A 19001-nucleotide genomic window follows, 5' to 3' on the forward strand; every position below is an offset into this window, starting at 1 on the left:
GTTTTTACATCTTTTTTTTGGAAACCCATTTATGGGATTAAGTGAGACTTAACAAAAAATATTGTGCTTGTTTTAAAAGTTACGTGTTCTCTATATAAAAATAGTTTACTAAAACATTTTAAATTTATTTGCAGATTTTAGAAAGAAAGAATAATGAAATAGAAGAATTGAAAATTTTATACAAAAAGAAACAAAATGAAATGGAGGAGACTGTTAGAAAACTTGAAAAGAAAGGTGATGTATTGTTACATCAACTTTTTGAAAGCATTTCCATTTTATTTTAATGGTTGTATAAAGTAAAATTTTAGTTCTGACCTTTAATATGAGATGGGGATGTTTATATGGGCTTCCATATGACTGAGTCAAAACTGTGTGTGTGTGTGCGTATGTGTGTGTGTGTCTGTGATATGTTTATATGTGTGTGTGTGGTGTGTGTATGTATGTGTGCGTATGGGGTATGTGGTGTGTGTGTGTTTGTGTGTGATGGTGGCAGTGGTGGTTGGTTTGATTAAGCAGTTGGATGAATCTGTCACTACTCTTCCTACTTCCTAACTCTCCTTATTGGAATGGAGCGGCCATGGGTCAGTCATAGATTAGAGCTTACTGGCTTTCCCACGGAAGTCTAGGGAAATTATTCCTCTTGGCCTAATAAAATTCATTACATTAAGTATCTACTTTAAGCCTTGTGCTATAGGCTGGTGTTGTGATTGACAGAACAAACATTTAAAAGGTATTCCCCATTTACACTTTCATTACGAAGGAAAAGAAAGCATGTAATCAAGTGTTAAATTGACTATGACTATAGGTTAAAACATTGAACTGCAACAGGCAGTCAGAGAGAGTTTTACAAATCTGTTGTAGGCAAAGGAACCTTAATAATGGTTTTGTGAGATTTGGTTAGTTGGAGGGAAGGGTTCCAGGTACCGGGGCAAGGATGCTGTGCTGTCCGGTGTGCGAAGGGCTTTGGAGAGCCCTTGAGCTGGAGCAGATGTCCTGTACATTAGGAGAAGGATTGAAAAGGACAAGACAGGGGACCTTAAGCATGGCCTTGAATTTCAGATTTAGAAGTTCCAAGCTTGTCCTGTAGGTGCTGGGGAGTCAGAGAAGATTTTTGAGAGGTGAGCTTTAGAACCTCATGTTTTAGGAGGAGTAGCCTGGTAATGGTGAGTGTGACAAACAAGATGAGGCTGGTTTCTAGCCTGTTATAATAGAGGTGGCGTGGAGAGAGCGAGCGAGCGGGTGAGCAAGCGAATTATTCTACTTATCAGAAACATGGGCTCTGATCCCAGCCCTGCTGTTCGATGTCTGCTCTATGACATCCCGACGTTTCTCGGCTGTGGCTGACTCTATAAAATGGTGAGGTTGGAATCAGTAATGTATAAAGCCCCTTCCGACTCGAGGATGTTCTGCTTCCACGCTTCTGCAACTTGGCACGAGAATACTGGAATGATGGTCGGGCAGTGGGAGGCAGTGAGAGTGGAACTGAAGAAGACATTTCGGAGGATTCGGAGGATCTGGTGAACGGTGAGATAGAATCGATGCGACAGGTTTCTGTTTCCGGTTTCCATATAGAACTTGCTCTCTCCCAAACCGCCAAACCGGAGTGTATCTGAGAGGATAATGCCCTTGAAATTGAGGGTGGCGATTGTGTATATAAGTTAACTGACGAAGCAGATATTTTTAGGTTTATTTCCAGACTTAAATGTCGGTGAAGGCAATTAGACATTTGTTCAGGTTCTTTCGCCAAATATCAGCGGCTACAAAAATAGTTAAAATTTTTTTTCTAGGCTTTCGTTTCTTATGCCGATTCAAACCAGGCAATTTAAACATGCCTGAGATTTCAAAGTAATATTTCCTAAGGCTTTTTGAACTGCAAACAGATCTTAGTTTTAATTTTGGAATTGTGAAGTAAAATGCTGTCGATGCTGAAGACTAACATTAGGCTAACCTGGGGTCTTTTCTTTTTCCCCTTTTGTGTTGCATGGCTGAGATCTATGTGTGAAATAAGTTTCTCTGTAAGTGTTTATGAAAATTTTGCTATCTTAAAGTAAGTGAAGAAGAACATGTTCGGTAAGCTAGGAAAGTAGTACATTCAAGTAAAAACACAAGTGAATTTATTTTACCCTCCAGAAGACATGAGTATATTAAACAAACTTTCACTTAAATCAGCAACAGTATAAATCATTAAAAAAATTTTTAATGTTTATTTTTGAGAGAGAGAGAGACAGAGTGTGAGTGGGGAGGACAGAGAGAGAGGGAGACACAAAATCAAAGCAGGCTCCAAGCTCTGAGCTGTCAGTACAGAGCCTGATGCGGAGCTCGAACTCGCAAACCGTGAGATCATGGCCTGAGCTGAAGTCGGATGCTTAACCGACTGAGCCACCCAGGTGCCCCATAAAGCATTTTTAATAAGAAGATAGAAATTTAGATGATTTATAAGGGAAATGTTTTATATCATTGAAAGCCTATTTTGTTTCAGTGACACAAACCTTGGCAACAGTTTTAATGTATCTAGAAGCGACAGTATATTGAAATGATGAGTTCCTTCATCTAGTTATTCAGGACACATCTTTTTGAGTACTTGCCTATGTGACAGTGTTTTGGCCTGTAGATAAAAAGTTGAAATATCTTTCTCCTTAGGAGATAGGCAAGTAAACCATTATAACATATAAAGTAATAAGTGATTTATTGGAGAAATGGATGAGGTTCCCTGGGAATAAAGAAGAGTTTCTTTCTGCCCCAGCAAGGGGAGGAATCTGGTTGGTGAATGGTTCATAAAGAGGGTGATACTCGAGGGGCACTTGGATGGCTCAGTTGGGTAAGCGTCCAACTCTTGATCTCAGGTCTTGATCTCATAGGTCGTGGGATCGAGCCCGGTGTCAGGCTCTGGGCTGACAGTGCAGAGCCTGCTTGAGAGTCTCTCTCTCCCTCTTTCTCTGCTCCTCCCCCACTTGCTCATACACACACTCTCTCTCTCTCTTTCACAAAATAATTAAACATTAAAAAAAGAGTAGAAGGTGATACTCAAATTAAGACTAAGGATAAGTAGGGGTTTTTCAGTAAGAAAGAGATGGGCATTCTGGGTAATAAATGATCACAGTTAGGCAGAGAATAGATGAAAGAACATGGCCTCAGGAAGCTGTGGGTAGGTTGGTGTGTTTACAATACAAGTTTAAAAATATGGAAGTGGTGAGAAATATGGCAGGAAATAGATCATGAGGAGCTGTTTTCCATATTAGAGATTTTTGGTTTTTATGTTTTAGGTGTGGGAAGTTGTAGAAAGATTTCATGTCTGAGAGTAACAGTGCTGCATTTGCACTGTAGAAAGGTCTCTTCAAAGCCACAGAGGACCCATTGGAAGGAAATGATATAGAGGCCAGCACACTGTTAAAATTGTCTAGGGAGTGAGTAGTAATGGATTCAACCAATTCTGTGGTGATAGAAATGGAGAGAAAGCGAGGAAAGAAGAGATCCTTCAGAAAAGACAATTGAGAAGACTTGCAGAAAAATGGAATTATCTATTAACTGGCAAACCTTATTTTTTGTCATCAGACTCTGATGAGGTAGCTAGAATTGGTTTAACTATGTTTTCATCATTTTTGACAGTTCAGATCCTTATACGTGACTGTCAAGTTATCAGAGAGACCAAAGAAAACCAGATTACAGAGCTAAAAAAGATATGTGAACAGAGTACCGAATCTCTGAATAATGACTGGGAAAAAAAGGTAAGCTACATAAGATGGTAATGGAAAATACAGAGGTATACGCTTGAAAGTAATATATTTAATTATAAAAATATATTCACAGAATATACAGAAAAGTATGAAAAAAGAAAATGACTTAAAATTCAGGCCCAACGGTCTAGAAATAGCTACTGTTCATGTTTTGGTATATTCTAGAAGTATAATGATTTATAAAGTAGGTTTCACTTAGAAAACTTACTTTTGACTAATTCTTGAATTTCATGTTCTGAAATTTTTGTCATAGCTTATAGGTTTTAAGGAAAATTAGTAGGGAAAAAACCGCAGGATAATTTTTGGAAATTATACCTTTTTAATTTTGGATTTTGGCCATTGGATCATTTCTTTTCTGAAATTTCGGATAATACAATATTTATAGTATAAACTTATTTTTGATGTAACCGAAATTAGTAGCGGATGGGTTTTTCTTGGAGGAGCATTTAATTTAATTAAGGAAATATTCTCACATAATTTAGTAGTGCCAAGAGCAATGTAATAAAAATACTTGTTATGAACGAATCTCACATAGTCATATAGTACTTTGACTTAGGAGCCCTTGACCATTAGTTCAGATTACAATATGTGCTTACAATAAATTAGGTTACTTCTTTTGAGGTATTCCATCATAAAGATAACTCATACTGTTAACTCATATTCTCTCAATAATAGTCAGGGTTCAAAACATTTTACTGAAAGTTATCAGTGCCTTTCCAGGCAGACGCCGTTGGTCTGAAATCTGTCCTGGCAATGGTAGCTTTAGGCCGAGTCTGGGAAGTGCACTGCAGATGTATTACGATGGGGAGAATCCACTCTTTTCTAGTTTTATTTTGCCAATTTCTGTGTTTTTTCTCATTCTCACATTTTGGTTTTGTCTTTTTTCCATAAGTTTGGCATATTTTTGTGTTTGTTGCAGGTACATTGCATACAGAACAGGTGTCCTTCCTCCCTTTGTCTGAATTCCCTAGTTCCTTACTTTTCAGTTTAAATTGCCGGGTGTTAGAAGAGAAAAAGCCTTCTGCGTTCTACCATGTACAAGGGTACATTTTGTTCCTTTGGCTGGATTAGCAAATCTTTCTTACAGCTACATGGTAATCAGCGGATGTGAAATCCACTGCGAACGTGATTGATGGCCTTTTTTATGAAGTACAATTGCATGTAAATCTGGGCAGATGGGAAAACGTGGTGCAAGTAAGATAGGTACCAAAAATTAATAAGGCGATGATAGGTGTACCTCATGATTTATGCAAGCATTCATTAAAAAATTATGAAGTACCTATATGGACAGGTGGTGCAAGTTTGTGCACGTGCATGTGTGTACATGCGTGTGCACGTGCGTGGTGTATGCACATTGCGTGTGGTGTGTGCACGCATGCGTGTGTGTGTGTGGGGTGTGTGTGCACACTCGTGCGTGTGTGCGTACTCCCTAATATCCCATTAGAGATCTCCGTTGCACATGTCTCACTCCAAGTCCATTATACAACTTCCTATTTAAGATGTCTCCTTGATCGAAATCCCATCGTTCTTCCCAAACCCCATCTTCTTCCTTTGTTGCTAAAACATCTCCTCCTGGGGGTTTTCCCTAATTCCCTGTTCCCCATGGCATTGCTGTTTGCCCAGATGCTTAGGCTCTTCTTTCTGCCTCACCTCCACATCCAATCACTTGTCCAGTTCTGTTGTTTTGTTACTTGTTTTGTTATTCACCCTTGGTCCTTCCCTAGTTCCAGAGACTATCACCTCTTCCTAGATTTGCTGTGACCGGACTCTCTGCGCCTCTTCAGTCCACCCCCCCACAATACACCACACCGATGGTCTTTCTAACACACTGGTCCCCGCCCCCCACACACCATGTTTAAATCACACCAGTTATTTCCTGGTAAGAAATTTACAGGACTCTTCATGACTGAGACTCTGGATCTTTCAAGCTTCACCTTCTGTCACAACCCTACGCTGTTTCTTGTATTTCTGGACTAGCTTCACGGAACTTTCCCAGTTATCTGATTCTAACGTGCTGTTTCTAACCTGTGCGCCTTTAAAAACATGGAGTTATGATTCACACACCATAAAATTTACCCTTTTAAAAGTGTACAGTTCAGTGGTTTTCATTATATTCACAAGATTGTGTGACCATCATCACCATTTAATTTCTGTCACCCCAGAAAGAAACCCATTAGCAGTCACTTCCCATTTCCCCTCCCTCCGGCCTCTTGCAAACACTAATCCACTCTCTGTCTCTGGAATTCTGCCTATAGAAGCACATGCTATGTGGTGGTTTGTGACTGCCTTCTCTCACTTACCGTACGTTTTTTAGTTTCACCATGTTGTGGCATGAATCAAGAGTTTAGTCAGCATTATGGCTGAATAATCCATTGAATGGACATACCACATTTTGATTATCCATTCATCAGTTGATAAGCATTTGAATTGATTCCATTTTTTGGATATCACGAATAATGCTGCTATGAAAATTTGTGTATAAGTTTTTGTGTGGACATATGTTTTCATCTCTCTTGGCTATTGTCTGGGGGAAGACACTGCCTGTGTTTTCTTTCACTCATACACTCATAATACTTCTGACTCCAGATGTGTGGGTTTTCTAAACATCAAGCAGTTTTCTTGGACACCAACTGGTGTCCTATAATTCCATTAAATTTTGACACTATTTGCCTAGAGTTAGTTAGTGTCAGATCCTACAACATAAGGGCTAAATCCCACAAGACTTCCCCCACTTCAGATGTCAACTAAAAGTTCCAGGTTGTTACCTGTACTTCTAACCAAATGCCTATAAATAGGAGTAACACGAACCGCTCCTTGGCTTCTATGATTTGTGAGAATGGCTCACAGAACTTAGGGAAACATTACTTACATTTACCATTTTATGATAAAGGATATAATAGGAGATATTGATGAATAGCCAGATGAAAAGATTCACAGGGGTAGGTATGTGGGAAGGGGCCCAGAGTTTCCACGTCCTCCCCTGGCACACCATTCTCTGAGTACTTGTACATGTTCACCAACCTTGAATCTCTCCCAACCCCAAACTTTTGGGATTTCCAGGGAAGCCTTATTACACAGGCAGGAGCAATTGTAAACTTAATCTTCAGCCCCTCTCCCCTTCTCAGGGAATGGGGTGTGGGGCTGAAAGTTACAAGTTTCTAATCATGGCTTGATCTTCCAGGATGACCTCCATCCTGAAGAGCCCATCAAGAGTCATCTCGCTGAAACAAAACACACTCGTTTCACCTACGAAATTCTTAAAAAAAAAATTTTTTTTTAAATGTTTTTTGTTTCTGAGAGAGAGAGAGACAGAGTGTGAGTGGGGAAGGGGCAGAGAGAGAGGGAGACGCAGAATCCAAAGCAGACTCCAGGCCCTGAACTGTCAGCAGAGAGCCTGACGTGGAACTCAAACCCATGAACCGTGAGGTCATGCATGACCTGAGCTAAAGTCAGACACTCAGCCGACCAAGTCACCCGGGCACCCCTCACTTAGGAAATTCTTAAAAACATTTTTTTTAATGTTCATTTATTTTTGACAGAGAGAGAGAGCGAGAGCGAGAGAGAGAGAGAGAGAGAGAGAGAGAAAGCAGGGGAGAGGCAAAGAGAGAGGGAGACACAGAATCCAAAGCAGGTTCCAGGCTCTGAGCCGTCAGCACAGAACCTGACGCAGGGCTCAAACCCATGAACTGTGAGATCGTGACCTGAGCCGAAGTCAGATGCTTAACCGACTGAGCCACCCAGGCATCCCTCACCTGGGAAGTTCTAAGGGATTTAGGAGCTCTAGCCCAGGAGCCAAGGTCAAAGACCAAATATTAGAAGAAAAGATGCTCTTAGGGCTCTTATCACTTCGGACATGACGAGGGTTTTAGCTCTATGCCCGGAACTGGGGGCGGAGACCAATATATCTATTTTCTGTTACTTCACGGATATATACTGAGGAGTGGAATTTCTGGGTCATATGGTAATTCTGTGTTTAACATTTCAAGGAACTGCCTGACTGTTTTCCGGAGTGGCTGCGCCCATTAACCTGTGGGCTTTTACAATACTTCTCCACCTATTTACGCAGATTCCTAGTTTCTCTGGGTCCTTTCTGTCATGAGGCAACTACATGGCCAAATGTCCAGGCTAAAAAGATCGATATGTAAGCCCCTGGGAAAACCTTTTGCATCCCCTGTACCCACTGTCAAAACCCTGGCTAAAGAATGTGTGGATCCCCTGATGATCACAGGGCTCTGGTGGCATCTTGATGGCTTAAGAACCCCTAGCCAGGTCTGTCCTTTAGAGCATGACAAGTAGTATTTGCTGCTCAAACAGTTTATCCCCGAGGGGCGTGTTTTCCCTCTAAAGCCTCCCAGACCAAATTACCTAGATGCTAATTCATTGCTAGGTTTGGGAAAGCTCGCTGTGATCTGTTGTGCCTGGGACTTGGTAGATACCGATAGAATTTCTAGATGAATACTTGAGTATTAGTCATTTCCAGTCAGATAATTGGGCTAGATGCACCTGTTTGATCCTCAAACGTATCAGCCAAGTTGGAGCATACTTGTTCCTGCCAGTGTCATGTTTCCCCTTGCAGGCTCAACTGTAAATTCCCCGGATGAGATGACTCAGACTGACGTACAGATCCTCCTCTAGCTTCAACCATGTACTAGATGCTGTGGATTTTTAACACTAAGTAGGCAGATGTCCTGGGCGCCCCGGGAGACCATAAACATAAAGAAACCACTACAGCAGGGCCCCCCGGGTGGCTCAGTTGGTTAAGCGTCAGACTTCGTCTCAGGTCGTGATCTCCCGGTTTGTGAGTTCAAGCCCCGCATCGGGCTCTGTGCTGCTGACAGCTCGGAGCCTGGAACCTGCTTCGGATTCTGTGTCTCCCTCTCTCTCTGACCCATCCTCTGCTCTGCTCATGCTTTGTGTCTCTCTCTCTCTCTCTCAAAAATAAATAAACATTAAAAAAAGAGAAAGAAACCACTACAATAGGAATAAAACCACAAAATCCTAAGTGACCCTTTTAGATCACTTATTAGAGTTACTACGCACATCAGTCGACAGCACCGAAACCGAGGTGCTGTGGGCTTTGCCACATTCACATGCCAGCTAAGTGACTGACTTTTGAATACCAGACCTAACGCCAGTTTAAAGCATATACTTTGGCAAAAAGTACAAATAACAACCTCCCAGGGATTTGGGGGACCACTCAAAAGTAGCCCACACTGCATATGTTGAATTGGTGGAACCCCAGGGTCTTCTTTTGTGTGGCTGTTACTGAGCCATCGTCACTTTTCCTGTTCAGCTAGAAATTAGAAAACTTCTTGGAATTAGAAAACAATTATTGCCCGCATTCTGCCTTGAATTTCCACCCTGTCTCCGGGTTTTCCCTATTAGTTCAGTATCTTAAGAATCTCTGTGTCCGTGTTACATCCTTGTGTCTCCTATTCGTGAATGGGAAATCCAATCTGTCCTTTAATCTATTCTGGACTTCTCCCGCCCCATCTATTGCGTGAGCCTGGGGTTGGATGCAGGGACAGGAGTTAGATTCAGAATCTCCCTCCCATTAAGATACGTGAAGGAACCGCGCCCAGGCTGGGAGCCCAGGCTCGCAACTCGGTTTAGAAGCTATCCGCCCAACCTTGTTTTCTTTACCTTAGTTACATAGATATTTTGGAGCTTCATCTGTGTAAACGGCGGGTACCTAGTCTTTATCAAACCTGTATACTTGAGGACACGTAGTATATAGTTCTCCTTAGGGAACTCTTTCCCTATTTGATTTATAAATGCTATCTTTACCTCTACTTTTGTATAGACTACGGAATGGGTAAAAATAGTTTCTTGTTGGGGGTGAGGGTGAAGGAGAAGGCATTGTTAACCTTACTCTTATGCAAAATTTTGTGCAAATGAACTGAAAATCCTGACGGATGATGTTCCTAATCGATAACAATATTATAAACTTTTCTGTTTTCTGATTTCAGGCAAACACTAGTGTTGTGTACCTGAGGCGTTGTGCTATCTGTGTGATTTATTTACCCTTTCTACCTGAGGTGGAGAATTCCCTTTCATATTCATTTGCTCATTAAAATTTTCACTTCAGGAACGTCAAGAGAAAAATTATTTCTTAGTCACACTCTATACAATATCTTTACTGTGAATATTTATTTGTGAGTTTTACATCTTTTGTTGTTAGGTCACCAAATAAATAAAGAGAGAAATAGAGGCAAACATTTTTTTTTGAGTTGCAAACTAATCTGTTCTATAATAATGGTGAAAGAGTCAATTCTTGAATTCACTGTGTAGCTCCACAATGCCGTGGCAGAAATGGAAAAGGAGAAGTTTGATCTTCAAAAGCGGCACACGGAAAATATTCAAGAGTTGCTCGAGGACACAAATGTACGTCTGAATAAAATGGAGGGTGAATACATGGCACAGACACAGTCCACGGTGAGGCTTTTTTCCCTTTTCTTGCCATTTTTAGTAACTATCCTGTTAATCTCCATGACTCCACGCTTCCCCAACATGTGCCGTGCATAAATAAATGTGTTACAGAATTTAAAACAACATTTTACCTTCTTACTTGGTACAAAATTATATGCAACAATGGACAGTCTGTTGAAGTTTGCTGTGGGATTTTACTCTGGATTGTTCAGTGGTGCTTTTTTTTTTTTCCCACCTCCCAGAAGCCTTGACAAATCTTTTTTTCTTGTTTTTTCACTGACTTTCAGTCTAGAGATTTCAGTCTAGACTTTCAGTCTAGAGTCTATCTTTCTCTCTCTTTCTTCCTTTCTTTCTTTCTTTCTTTCTTTCTTTCTTTCTTTCTTTCTTTTTCTTTCTTTCTTTCTTTCTTTCTTTCTTTCTTTCTTTCTTTCTTTCTTTCTTTCTCTGTTTTGTTTGTTTGTTTCATTTCAACTTGACTGAGGGACCAGACAGAGATGTCATGTGGTAATCCCCAAAAGTTCCCTTCCTGAAAGGATGCCGAAGAAGGTCACCATAGTTCACAGCAGAGAGACCAGTAACTTTCTCTCAGGAAAGATGAAGGATTCCCCTCAGCAGCCTCCTCAGGGAGCACGTGGTTGCAGAAGATGGGTCTGAGAGAGTGAGTTCTTCGGCCTTTGAGAAGCTTAGCTGACTTCCTCAAATATGTAAGCCTGAAACAGGTAGGCTAATGGGTACGTGAACAGGGCTCCTCGCATCTGAAGCAAGTGTACCTCATCGGTCTTGTTCCTAATATGTGATGTGACCCCACTGAATGGGGTCTTTTGTCAGGCTGAACCCCGTTCTCATTTCCCACTGACGGCCCACCCGGGCCACCCTGGCCTTGACCCTGTACTTCCTTGAATTTAAAGGTGTGGTTGGTGCTTGAACATGAGTCAGTTATTCAGTCATATCGTGGAGACCCCTAGACCAGCTCTAGGGCCTGTCTCACAGGGCTAAAGAAATGAGAAGCAGGATCCATAGAGACTTGGAACTTAGGCGTTAGGGTCTTGGGTTCAAATCCCAGCTTCTTACTAGTTTGAGTGCCTTGTCAATTCTTCCAGTGTTAATTTTCCTCATCTGCTGGATAGGATAACAGTAGTACAGTGTAATATACATTGTTGGAAATTTTAAATAAATTAATATACATAAGTTATGTAATAAGTACTCAATAGTTAATTTTTTAATGTTATCTTTGAAAATGTAACATGTAAGAATAATAAGAGAGACATATAAATGAGAAAATAATTAAGTCAAGAAGTTAATCAACATTTGTTTGAAGATGGCAGGTTGAAGATCATGTTGGCCTCTATCCCTGCCCACAAAAATGATAGTAAAGGGATAAAGAAAAAGGCATAAACCCAGAAGGACAAAGAGCATTTGACAGTAATACAGTTTTTGGAGTTGGGAGGTTGTAGGTGAAACTGACCTAGCCAGTTCAAGAAAGCAGAACCCTCAGTCAGCACTGAAGAAATGTACAAGCAGACTGGGTGACACCATGGGTCTTCTAGATGTTCAGGGCTTGTCAGCATCAGTCCCTGCTGGAATAGGAGGGTCAGGTGGTGCTTCAGTACCTTGGATTCCTAGAAAGTTTGTTTAAGCAGCTAGATGTTGACTCTGTCTGAGTGATGGACACGAGTGGATTTATTATACTATCCCTTTTACTTTTGTATACGTTTGAAATGTCCCATAATGAAACTTTTTTGATGGTAAAATTAACAACCCAAACCGACCAGATCTTCCTGTCCCTCTTCCACCCACTTCATGGAGCGTGGGGGGGATATTAACGGAAGACATGAGTTATTTTCTAAAGGGATTTTTTTTCTTTTTTTCTTTTTTTTTTGGGGGGGGGGGACTTTGTATTTATTTTGAGAGTGAGTGAGCAAGAGTGAGGGAGGGGCAGAGAGAGAGTGAGAGAATCTCAAGCCCTGTTAGACCATATTAGACCAGAACAGATAAGGAACCCCTATAACTCAACAACAACGGTTTCTGGTGCCCTTTCTGCTGAGGCTCACCCTCTCCTCCCTATTTAAAGCATAATAAGTCCAAGAGACATATTTAGTCCATTATAAAAACATGGCAGGCATTATACTGGGTCCTGGAGCCATAGTGATGACCAGAACGTCTTTGCTCACAGTTTTGTGGGCGTGACAGCCAATCAATGACTATAAACGTCCAGTGGTGGTCAGTGCTCTGATGAAAAAGAAGTCAATGGAAGACATGCATCTTCCCCCATAAATAGGGCTGATTTGTCCTCAAGATGGTGGGAATTGGTTGTTGGGATAAAAGAAATTTCAGATATTGTAGTGGCTTGTGACCCTCCAGTGGGTACAGTTTATAAAGAGGAGGTCTGAGGTATTAAAATTTTATGGTAGGGAACAATTAAAAGAAAAATATATAAAGAGTCTTAATTAAGGGGGCAATAATTAGAAGGAAAAAAAGGTTGAGCAACACTGGTGTGAGGGGAGAGTGTGGAGGAGGGTGCTACCATAGGTAAGGAGGTAATGGAAAGCCGTTCTGAAGGTGGGGCATTTACACAGAGACCTCAGGAAGTGTGGGACGGAGCCATGTGATAATCTGGGAACAGCATTTCAGGCAGAAGGAACAGCCAGTGCAAAGATCCTAACACTGGGATGTGTTGGGCAAGTTCAGAGGACAGCAAGGGGGCAGTGCAGACCAAAGCACTGGGAGCAGAAGGGGGGGTGGTAGGAAACAAGTTAGGGGTCAAATCAGAGAAAGCTGTGTAGACCATTATGATGGATTCTTTTTTTTTTTTTTCTAAATAGCTTTACTGAGGTATAATTTATATTTTACAAAATTATCTTGAAGTGTACAATTCAGTGAACTTTTAGTATATATGTATTGAATTTTTAATGGGTTGAGCACTTGGAAGTGATTCCATCTGGCTGATATTTTAAATGTGTCTCTCTGGTCCTGTGCAGAGAAAAAAGTGTGAGGGGCCAAGGATGGGAGCAGGGAGACTGATTAGGAAGCTATTATTGTAGCCCAGGTAAGAGAGGGGCTGGCTTGGGCATGAGTATCAGCCAGCAAATGATGATGCTGTTCAGCGCGATGCGGAAGGCTGGCTGGACGTGGATCACGGTTTTGGGGGTAAAAAAAATATGAAGAATTTATTTTCTGGGGTGCCCGGTGGCTCAGTTGGTTAAAGCGTCCGACTTCAGCTCGGGTCATGATCTCACAGTTCATGGGTTTGAGCCTGGGTCAGGTTCTGTGCCGACAGCTCAGAGCCCGGACGGAGCCTGCTTCAGATTCTGTGTCTCCCTCTGTCTCTGCCCCTCTCCTGCTCATGCTCTATTTTTCTCTCTCTCAAAAATAAACAAACATTTTTTTAAAAAAGAACTTATTTTCTGGATAATCAGCATGATGATGTATTTAAAGTCATGAACAACAATCAAATTTGTATCTGAAGATACATTTTTGTCATCTCAAAATCCTAAATTTTTGCAAACATGAGTTAAACATATTAAGCAATTCTAAAGTTGCAAGCTGTGAAACATACTGATTGCCTACAATGTTGACTGCGCAGTTATATTTCATTAATTAATATAAAAGCAGTGTCTTTCACAGTGGAATTTTTAATCTTCATGCACTTGGGACGTAAAGGAAAATGATGCTTTCGAGCCAGGTGGTCATGGTCAGCGAAACTTCATTCTATTTTTAATGAAAATTGAAGTTAAAAATTAGCATTCAGCCCTTGTCAGTAGGTAACAGTAAATATAGAGTAAAATGGACAGAGTCTGTCAGCAGGGTTGGATTTAAGAATCATCAAAACTAGACAAATCTTGCTAAGCAGCTCCTGATTTAATAATTAAATAGGCTAGAGTTCAAGGCATGGCTAAAGATGAAAGACAGGACTGTCACTGAGAATTAGTTCCTCTGTTTTGTTGTTCTTTCGGGCTCTTTTCTTTCTTTCTTTCTTTCTTTCTTTCTTTCTTTCTTTCTTTCTTTCTTTCTCTTTCTTTCTTTCTTTCTTTCTTTCTTTCTTTCTTTCTTTCTTTCTTTCTTTTTTTGTTGATTTGTTTCCATGCCATTTTTTGTAAGCAGACACTTGTATAGATTATTAGACTTATGTTCTTTGGTATTGGCGGGGATTTTCTTGTGTGAGATTCATAATTAAAACATGTAAACACTGAATTTTTAAGACAATACATTAGAACTCATAAATCTGAAAGCCTTGGCAAAATGCTTAGATGCTTGGGGAAGTGACAGTGGTAAAATACAAGGCTTGATTCATATCAGCACTGAGACACACACGAGAAGTCTGTGGATGGCTTTATTGAGGTTTTAGTCTCTCTTAGAGGAGTTCTTTACCTTTTTCTGTATCACGGATCTTGCTGGCAACCTTGTGAAGTCTGCGTAGTCCTTCTCAGAATAAGATTTTTACGTTTAAGGGGCGCCTGGGTGGCTCAGTCGGTTAAGCGTCCGACTTCAGCTCAGGTCACGATCTTGCGGTCTGCGAGTTCGAGCCCCGCGTCGGGCTCTGGGCTGATGGCTCAGAGCCTGGAGCCTGCTTCCGATTCTGTTTCTCCCTCTCTCTCTGCCCCTCCCCCGTTCATGCTGTGTCTCTCTCTGTCTCAAAAATAAATAAACGTTAAAAAAAAAAAAATTAAAAAAAAAAAGATTTTTACGTTTAATAAAACAGGTCACAAAGAGAGGCAATTTTTTGAGTTACAGTTATCATAATAGTAATAATAAAGTCATGATAAAGTAATATATATATGTTTCCAAACTAATGGAATACATATCAAGATTTAGCAGTGGGCCTAATAACTGTGGTAACTTGTGAGTAATAATGAGGATAAACAGTATTTAGTGATTATCCAAAACTATGATGGACTATACAACCATCTGTGATTTCTGTTAGCCGTAGGTATTGCTAAATACTGCCCTGGTTTGTTGACTCTATTCAGTGGAAGGGTGATGCGGAAGGTCAGGGTAGTGAAAATTAAGATGAGATTTTCTTTTCCATTCTGGTTTCCTGACACTGAATTGTGCTCACCGACCTGGATCAAGGTTGAGAGACCCAACCGTAAAGAGTATCACAGGGCCTCAGACACCTGAGATATTCTGTTGGCCGTGATTACCTGTTGTTAGTAGGGACATGTGGTAATTCATGGGGCAACCTGTGTCCTCTCTGAGGTCACTGGAATTTGTCATTTTGTGGTCACCACCACCATTTCTTCTTCCAGCCTCATAGTTATAAAGAAACCCCCAGATAGCACCAGTTCATCATTTTGAATTTAATAACCATTTAAAAAAAAGGAAGACTTTATTTTTTAGAATAGTATTAGGTTTACAGAAGATTTGACAAGGTCGTCCACAGTTTCCATATACCCCACACCCAATTTCCTTCACTAACATCTTCCATGATTTTGGCCTGCTTGTTACAAATGAATCAGTGCCGATCCACCATAATTAACGAGAGACCATAGATTATTCAGTTTTCCTTAATTTTTACGTAACGTTGTTTCTTATCCAGGATATCGCATTACATTTAGTTGTTACTTCTCCCTAGTTTCCTCTTGGCTGTGACAGTTTCTCAGACTTAACTTGCTTCTCATGATCTCAACAGTTTTGAGGAATGGGGGGCAGGCATGTTGTAGGATGCTCCTCTATTGGATTTTGTCTCATGTTTTTTCTCACGATTAGACTGGGGTTATGGGTTGAGGCCATAGGATCCCACAGGTACACTTATTCTCATCGCATCGTTATCAGTGGCACATGGTATTAATGACCTACCACTTTGGCTATTAATTTTGATCACCTGGCTGAGGGAGTGTTTGTTAGGGTTTTCACCATAAAGTTACTTCCCACCTTTCCGTACTGTCCTCTTTGGAAGAAAGTTACTTACGCTTCACAAGTAGGGAGTTATGTTCTCATTACTTGAGGGTGGGATATCTATATAAATTGTTTGAAGCTTTTCTGCATGAGAGATTTGTCTCTTCTCCCTTATTTATACATTTATTGAATCATTTATTTGTATCAGTATGGACTTGTGGATATTATTTATTTTATACTCTGGGTTATAGTCCAGGATTCCTATATTTTATTTTGTTGCTGATATTATTCCAGCTTTGGCCATTGAGAGATCTTTCAGTGGGCTCCTGTGCCCCTTTGACATACCCCCATTAATGTGGATTCCATGGAGAAGGTATTAGAAACCATGATCTGTGTGCTGGGTGTGCTCATTACTGCTGGGGTGTCATTTCTTTTATACCCTTTTACCTGACAGAGGAAGGGAGTATATGTGCATGTGCTGATCTGTGAATATATGCATTTCTATAAACATTTCTATATATAATCAACCGTATCTTTATTAAGCTAAGCATCATTTCTTACTGATGTCTGTAACTAATCCATTACCACATGGATTATCCTAGCCTCTTCCCCTTGTGTACCTGTAAATTCTCAATCCAGCAGTGGAAGCATGGCTTCCACCATCCTCTTCGTTAATTGTTCAATTCCAGTGTGCATGTGTACCTCTCTCAGAGTGTACCCCTATGGGAACCAACTTTGGGTACAGTGCTTATGAGCAGTTACTTTTTGCTTTTGGTCTTACAGACTCCACTCATTTCAAAATTGCTTAGACCATCACCTTTCCCCCCATCCCTTCGATGAGGTTTTTTCATATATTTGTAATGTAACTAGATTCTCTTGTCACAGTCTGCATTTCTTCCTGAGATTTCCCCAAATTCCCAAATGATTTTTTTAATTTGCGTAAAATAAGGTTCATTCTTCGTACTTTAAAATTACATGTGCTTTGACAAATGTATCTTCTCATGTATGCATCATTGTAGTATCATACATAATATTTTCACTGTTCTAAAAATCACCTGTGCTTCACTCTGTTTGTCCCTACTCCTCTCCCTAAAATCCCTGGCAACCCCTGATCTTTCTTACTGTTTGTATAGTTTGTCATTTTCAAAATGTCATGTAATTGGAATCAGTATGTATCCTTTTCAGACCGATTTCTTTCATTAAGCAGTTGTACCTTTGGGGCACCTGGATGGCTCAGTCGGTTAGACCTCTGACTTCAGCTCAGGTCATCTCACAGTTTGTGAGTTCGAGCCACATGTCGGGCTCTGTGCTGACAGCTCAGAGCCTGGAGCCTGCTTCAGATTCTGTGTCTCTCTCGTTCTCTACCCCTCCCCCACTCATTTTCTCTCTCTCTCTCTCTCTCTCTCTCTCTCTCTCTCCCAAAAATAAGTAAACATTAAAATAAAAAGCAATTGTACCTTTCAGGGTTCTTCATGTGTTTTTGTGGCTTAAAAGTTCATTTCTCTTTATTGCTGAATAACATTCAATTGTATGGATGTACCATAGCTTGTTTATCCACTTGTCTATTGAAAGATATCTTGGTTATGTCCAGTTTTTGGCAATGATGAATAGAGCTGTTATAAACATTCACTTCGTAGGGTTTTGCAGGGACATAGTTTTCAAGTCAATTGTGACTCAAATCAATTGCAGCTTTACCACAGGAATTATAAGCAGAATAAATCAGTGCATATATGTACCACAAAATATTTATGAAAGTGTTCATGGCAACATTATTTTTCATAGCCAGACACTGAAAACAACCCATCAGTAAAATGGATAAATTATTTTAGGTATATTCACACAAAGGAAAACTATATATAACAACGAAAAAGTTTTAATTACTGTTGTGCCCCATGACATGGATGAATCTCTCAGACATACAATATGCATGACGAAGCCTGACCCAAAAGAGTAACCTATGATTCCATCCATAGGATGTTTAACAACAGCCAAAATTAATTTTTTTCTGATGGAAGTCAGAGTAGTGGTTGCCTTTCTGGAGAGGATGAGCAATAAGGCTTCAGAGTGGCTGGTAATGTTTACGTTTGCAGTGGCTTGTGGGTGTTTTCAATTTGTAAAGTTATTAAAATGTATGCTTAGGGTTTGTACATCTTCTTGTCATATTTCACTAAGATTATGAAATAGGATAAAATATGTCACTCTTTTTGCCACAGGAGTTGAACTTTAGCTTCTAAATAGTTGCTGAGTTGCCAACCCTTTCTAATTTTTAGCTCCTATAAGATTTCAAATGTTTGTGGGTAAAGGTCCAACATCTGTATTTCTAGCCCTTATTTCTCATTCTGTCAGTTGCATAACTGATCCTAACGCATAATTTGTTGAAAATCACGTCTTTATTTCCTACCAAAGTAATATTCTTTGCCAAACTTTCTTTTAATTCCTAATGTGCTATACTTCTCCTGGCATATTAGATTTTGAACCTGGAAGATTTATGATTCTTGCCACATGTTACCTCCTTTACTTGATATTTCGCTTAATCATACTGTTTAGTTCTCTGAAAAATTTCTTGGATCTGCTCTCTTCCCTTCTGTTTCCACAGCTACCACTTGAGTTCAGGCCATTGTTGCCTCATTCCAGGACCCTTCTAGTAACCTGCTAGTTGCTGTCCCTATCTCCTCTTGTTCTGTATCTCACAAATGCAGTTTGTCCCATTTACCCATGATCAAGAACTTTAATTACTAATCTAATGCCTATTATAAGTTCTTCGTATAAGCCATGCCCATTCAGGAACTCCAGCCTTGTCTTCCGAATGCCATATTTGAGTTCACGATGTGGGAGGATATTCTCTGCATACATGGTAATCTGTTTGTCATTATGTATACCGTTATTTGTTCCTTCCTTCATCCTGTTGTTCCCTACCCCGAATTTCCCTCTACACTGCCTGTCACAGCCTGCAAAGTATGATCTGACATCAACATCTCTTTTCCTGAATAACTTTTTACCCCA

General features: G+C 40.3%; 1 protein-coding gene across 3 annotated transcripts in view; it reads left to right on the forward strand.

Annotated features, from left to right (window-relative positions):
* CEP112 (centrosomal protein 112) overlaps window positions 1–19001 on the forward strand; it is a 412041-nt gene that overhangs the window by 84186 nt on the left and 308854 nt on the right. For all 3 annotated transcript variants that reach the window (XM_042916491.1, XM_042916492.1, XM_042916494.1), the window contains 3 exons: window positions 135–234; window positions 3607–3725; window positions 10026–10169. In XM_042916491.1, the coding sequence (XP_042772425.1) occupies window positions 135–234; window positions 3607–3725; window positions 10026–10169 (363 nt within the window). The remainder of the gene's footprint in view (window positions 1–134; window positions 235–3606; window positions 3726–10025; window positions 10170–19001) is intronic.

The sequence above is a fragment of the Panthera leo genome, chromosome E1, assembly GCF_018350215.1.
Source record: "Panthera leo isolate Ple1 chromosome E1, P.leo_Ple1_pat1.1, whole genome shotgun sequence".
Classification (NCBI taxonomy): Eukaryota; Metazoa; Chordata; class Mammalia; order Carnivora; family Felidae; genus Panthera; species Panthera leo.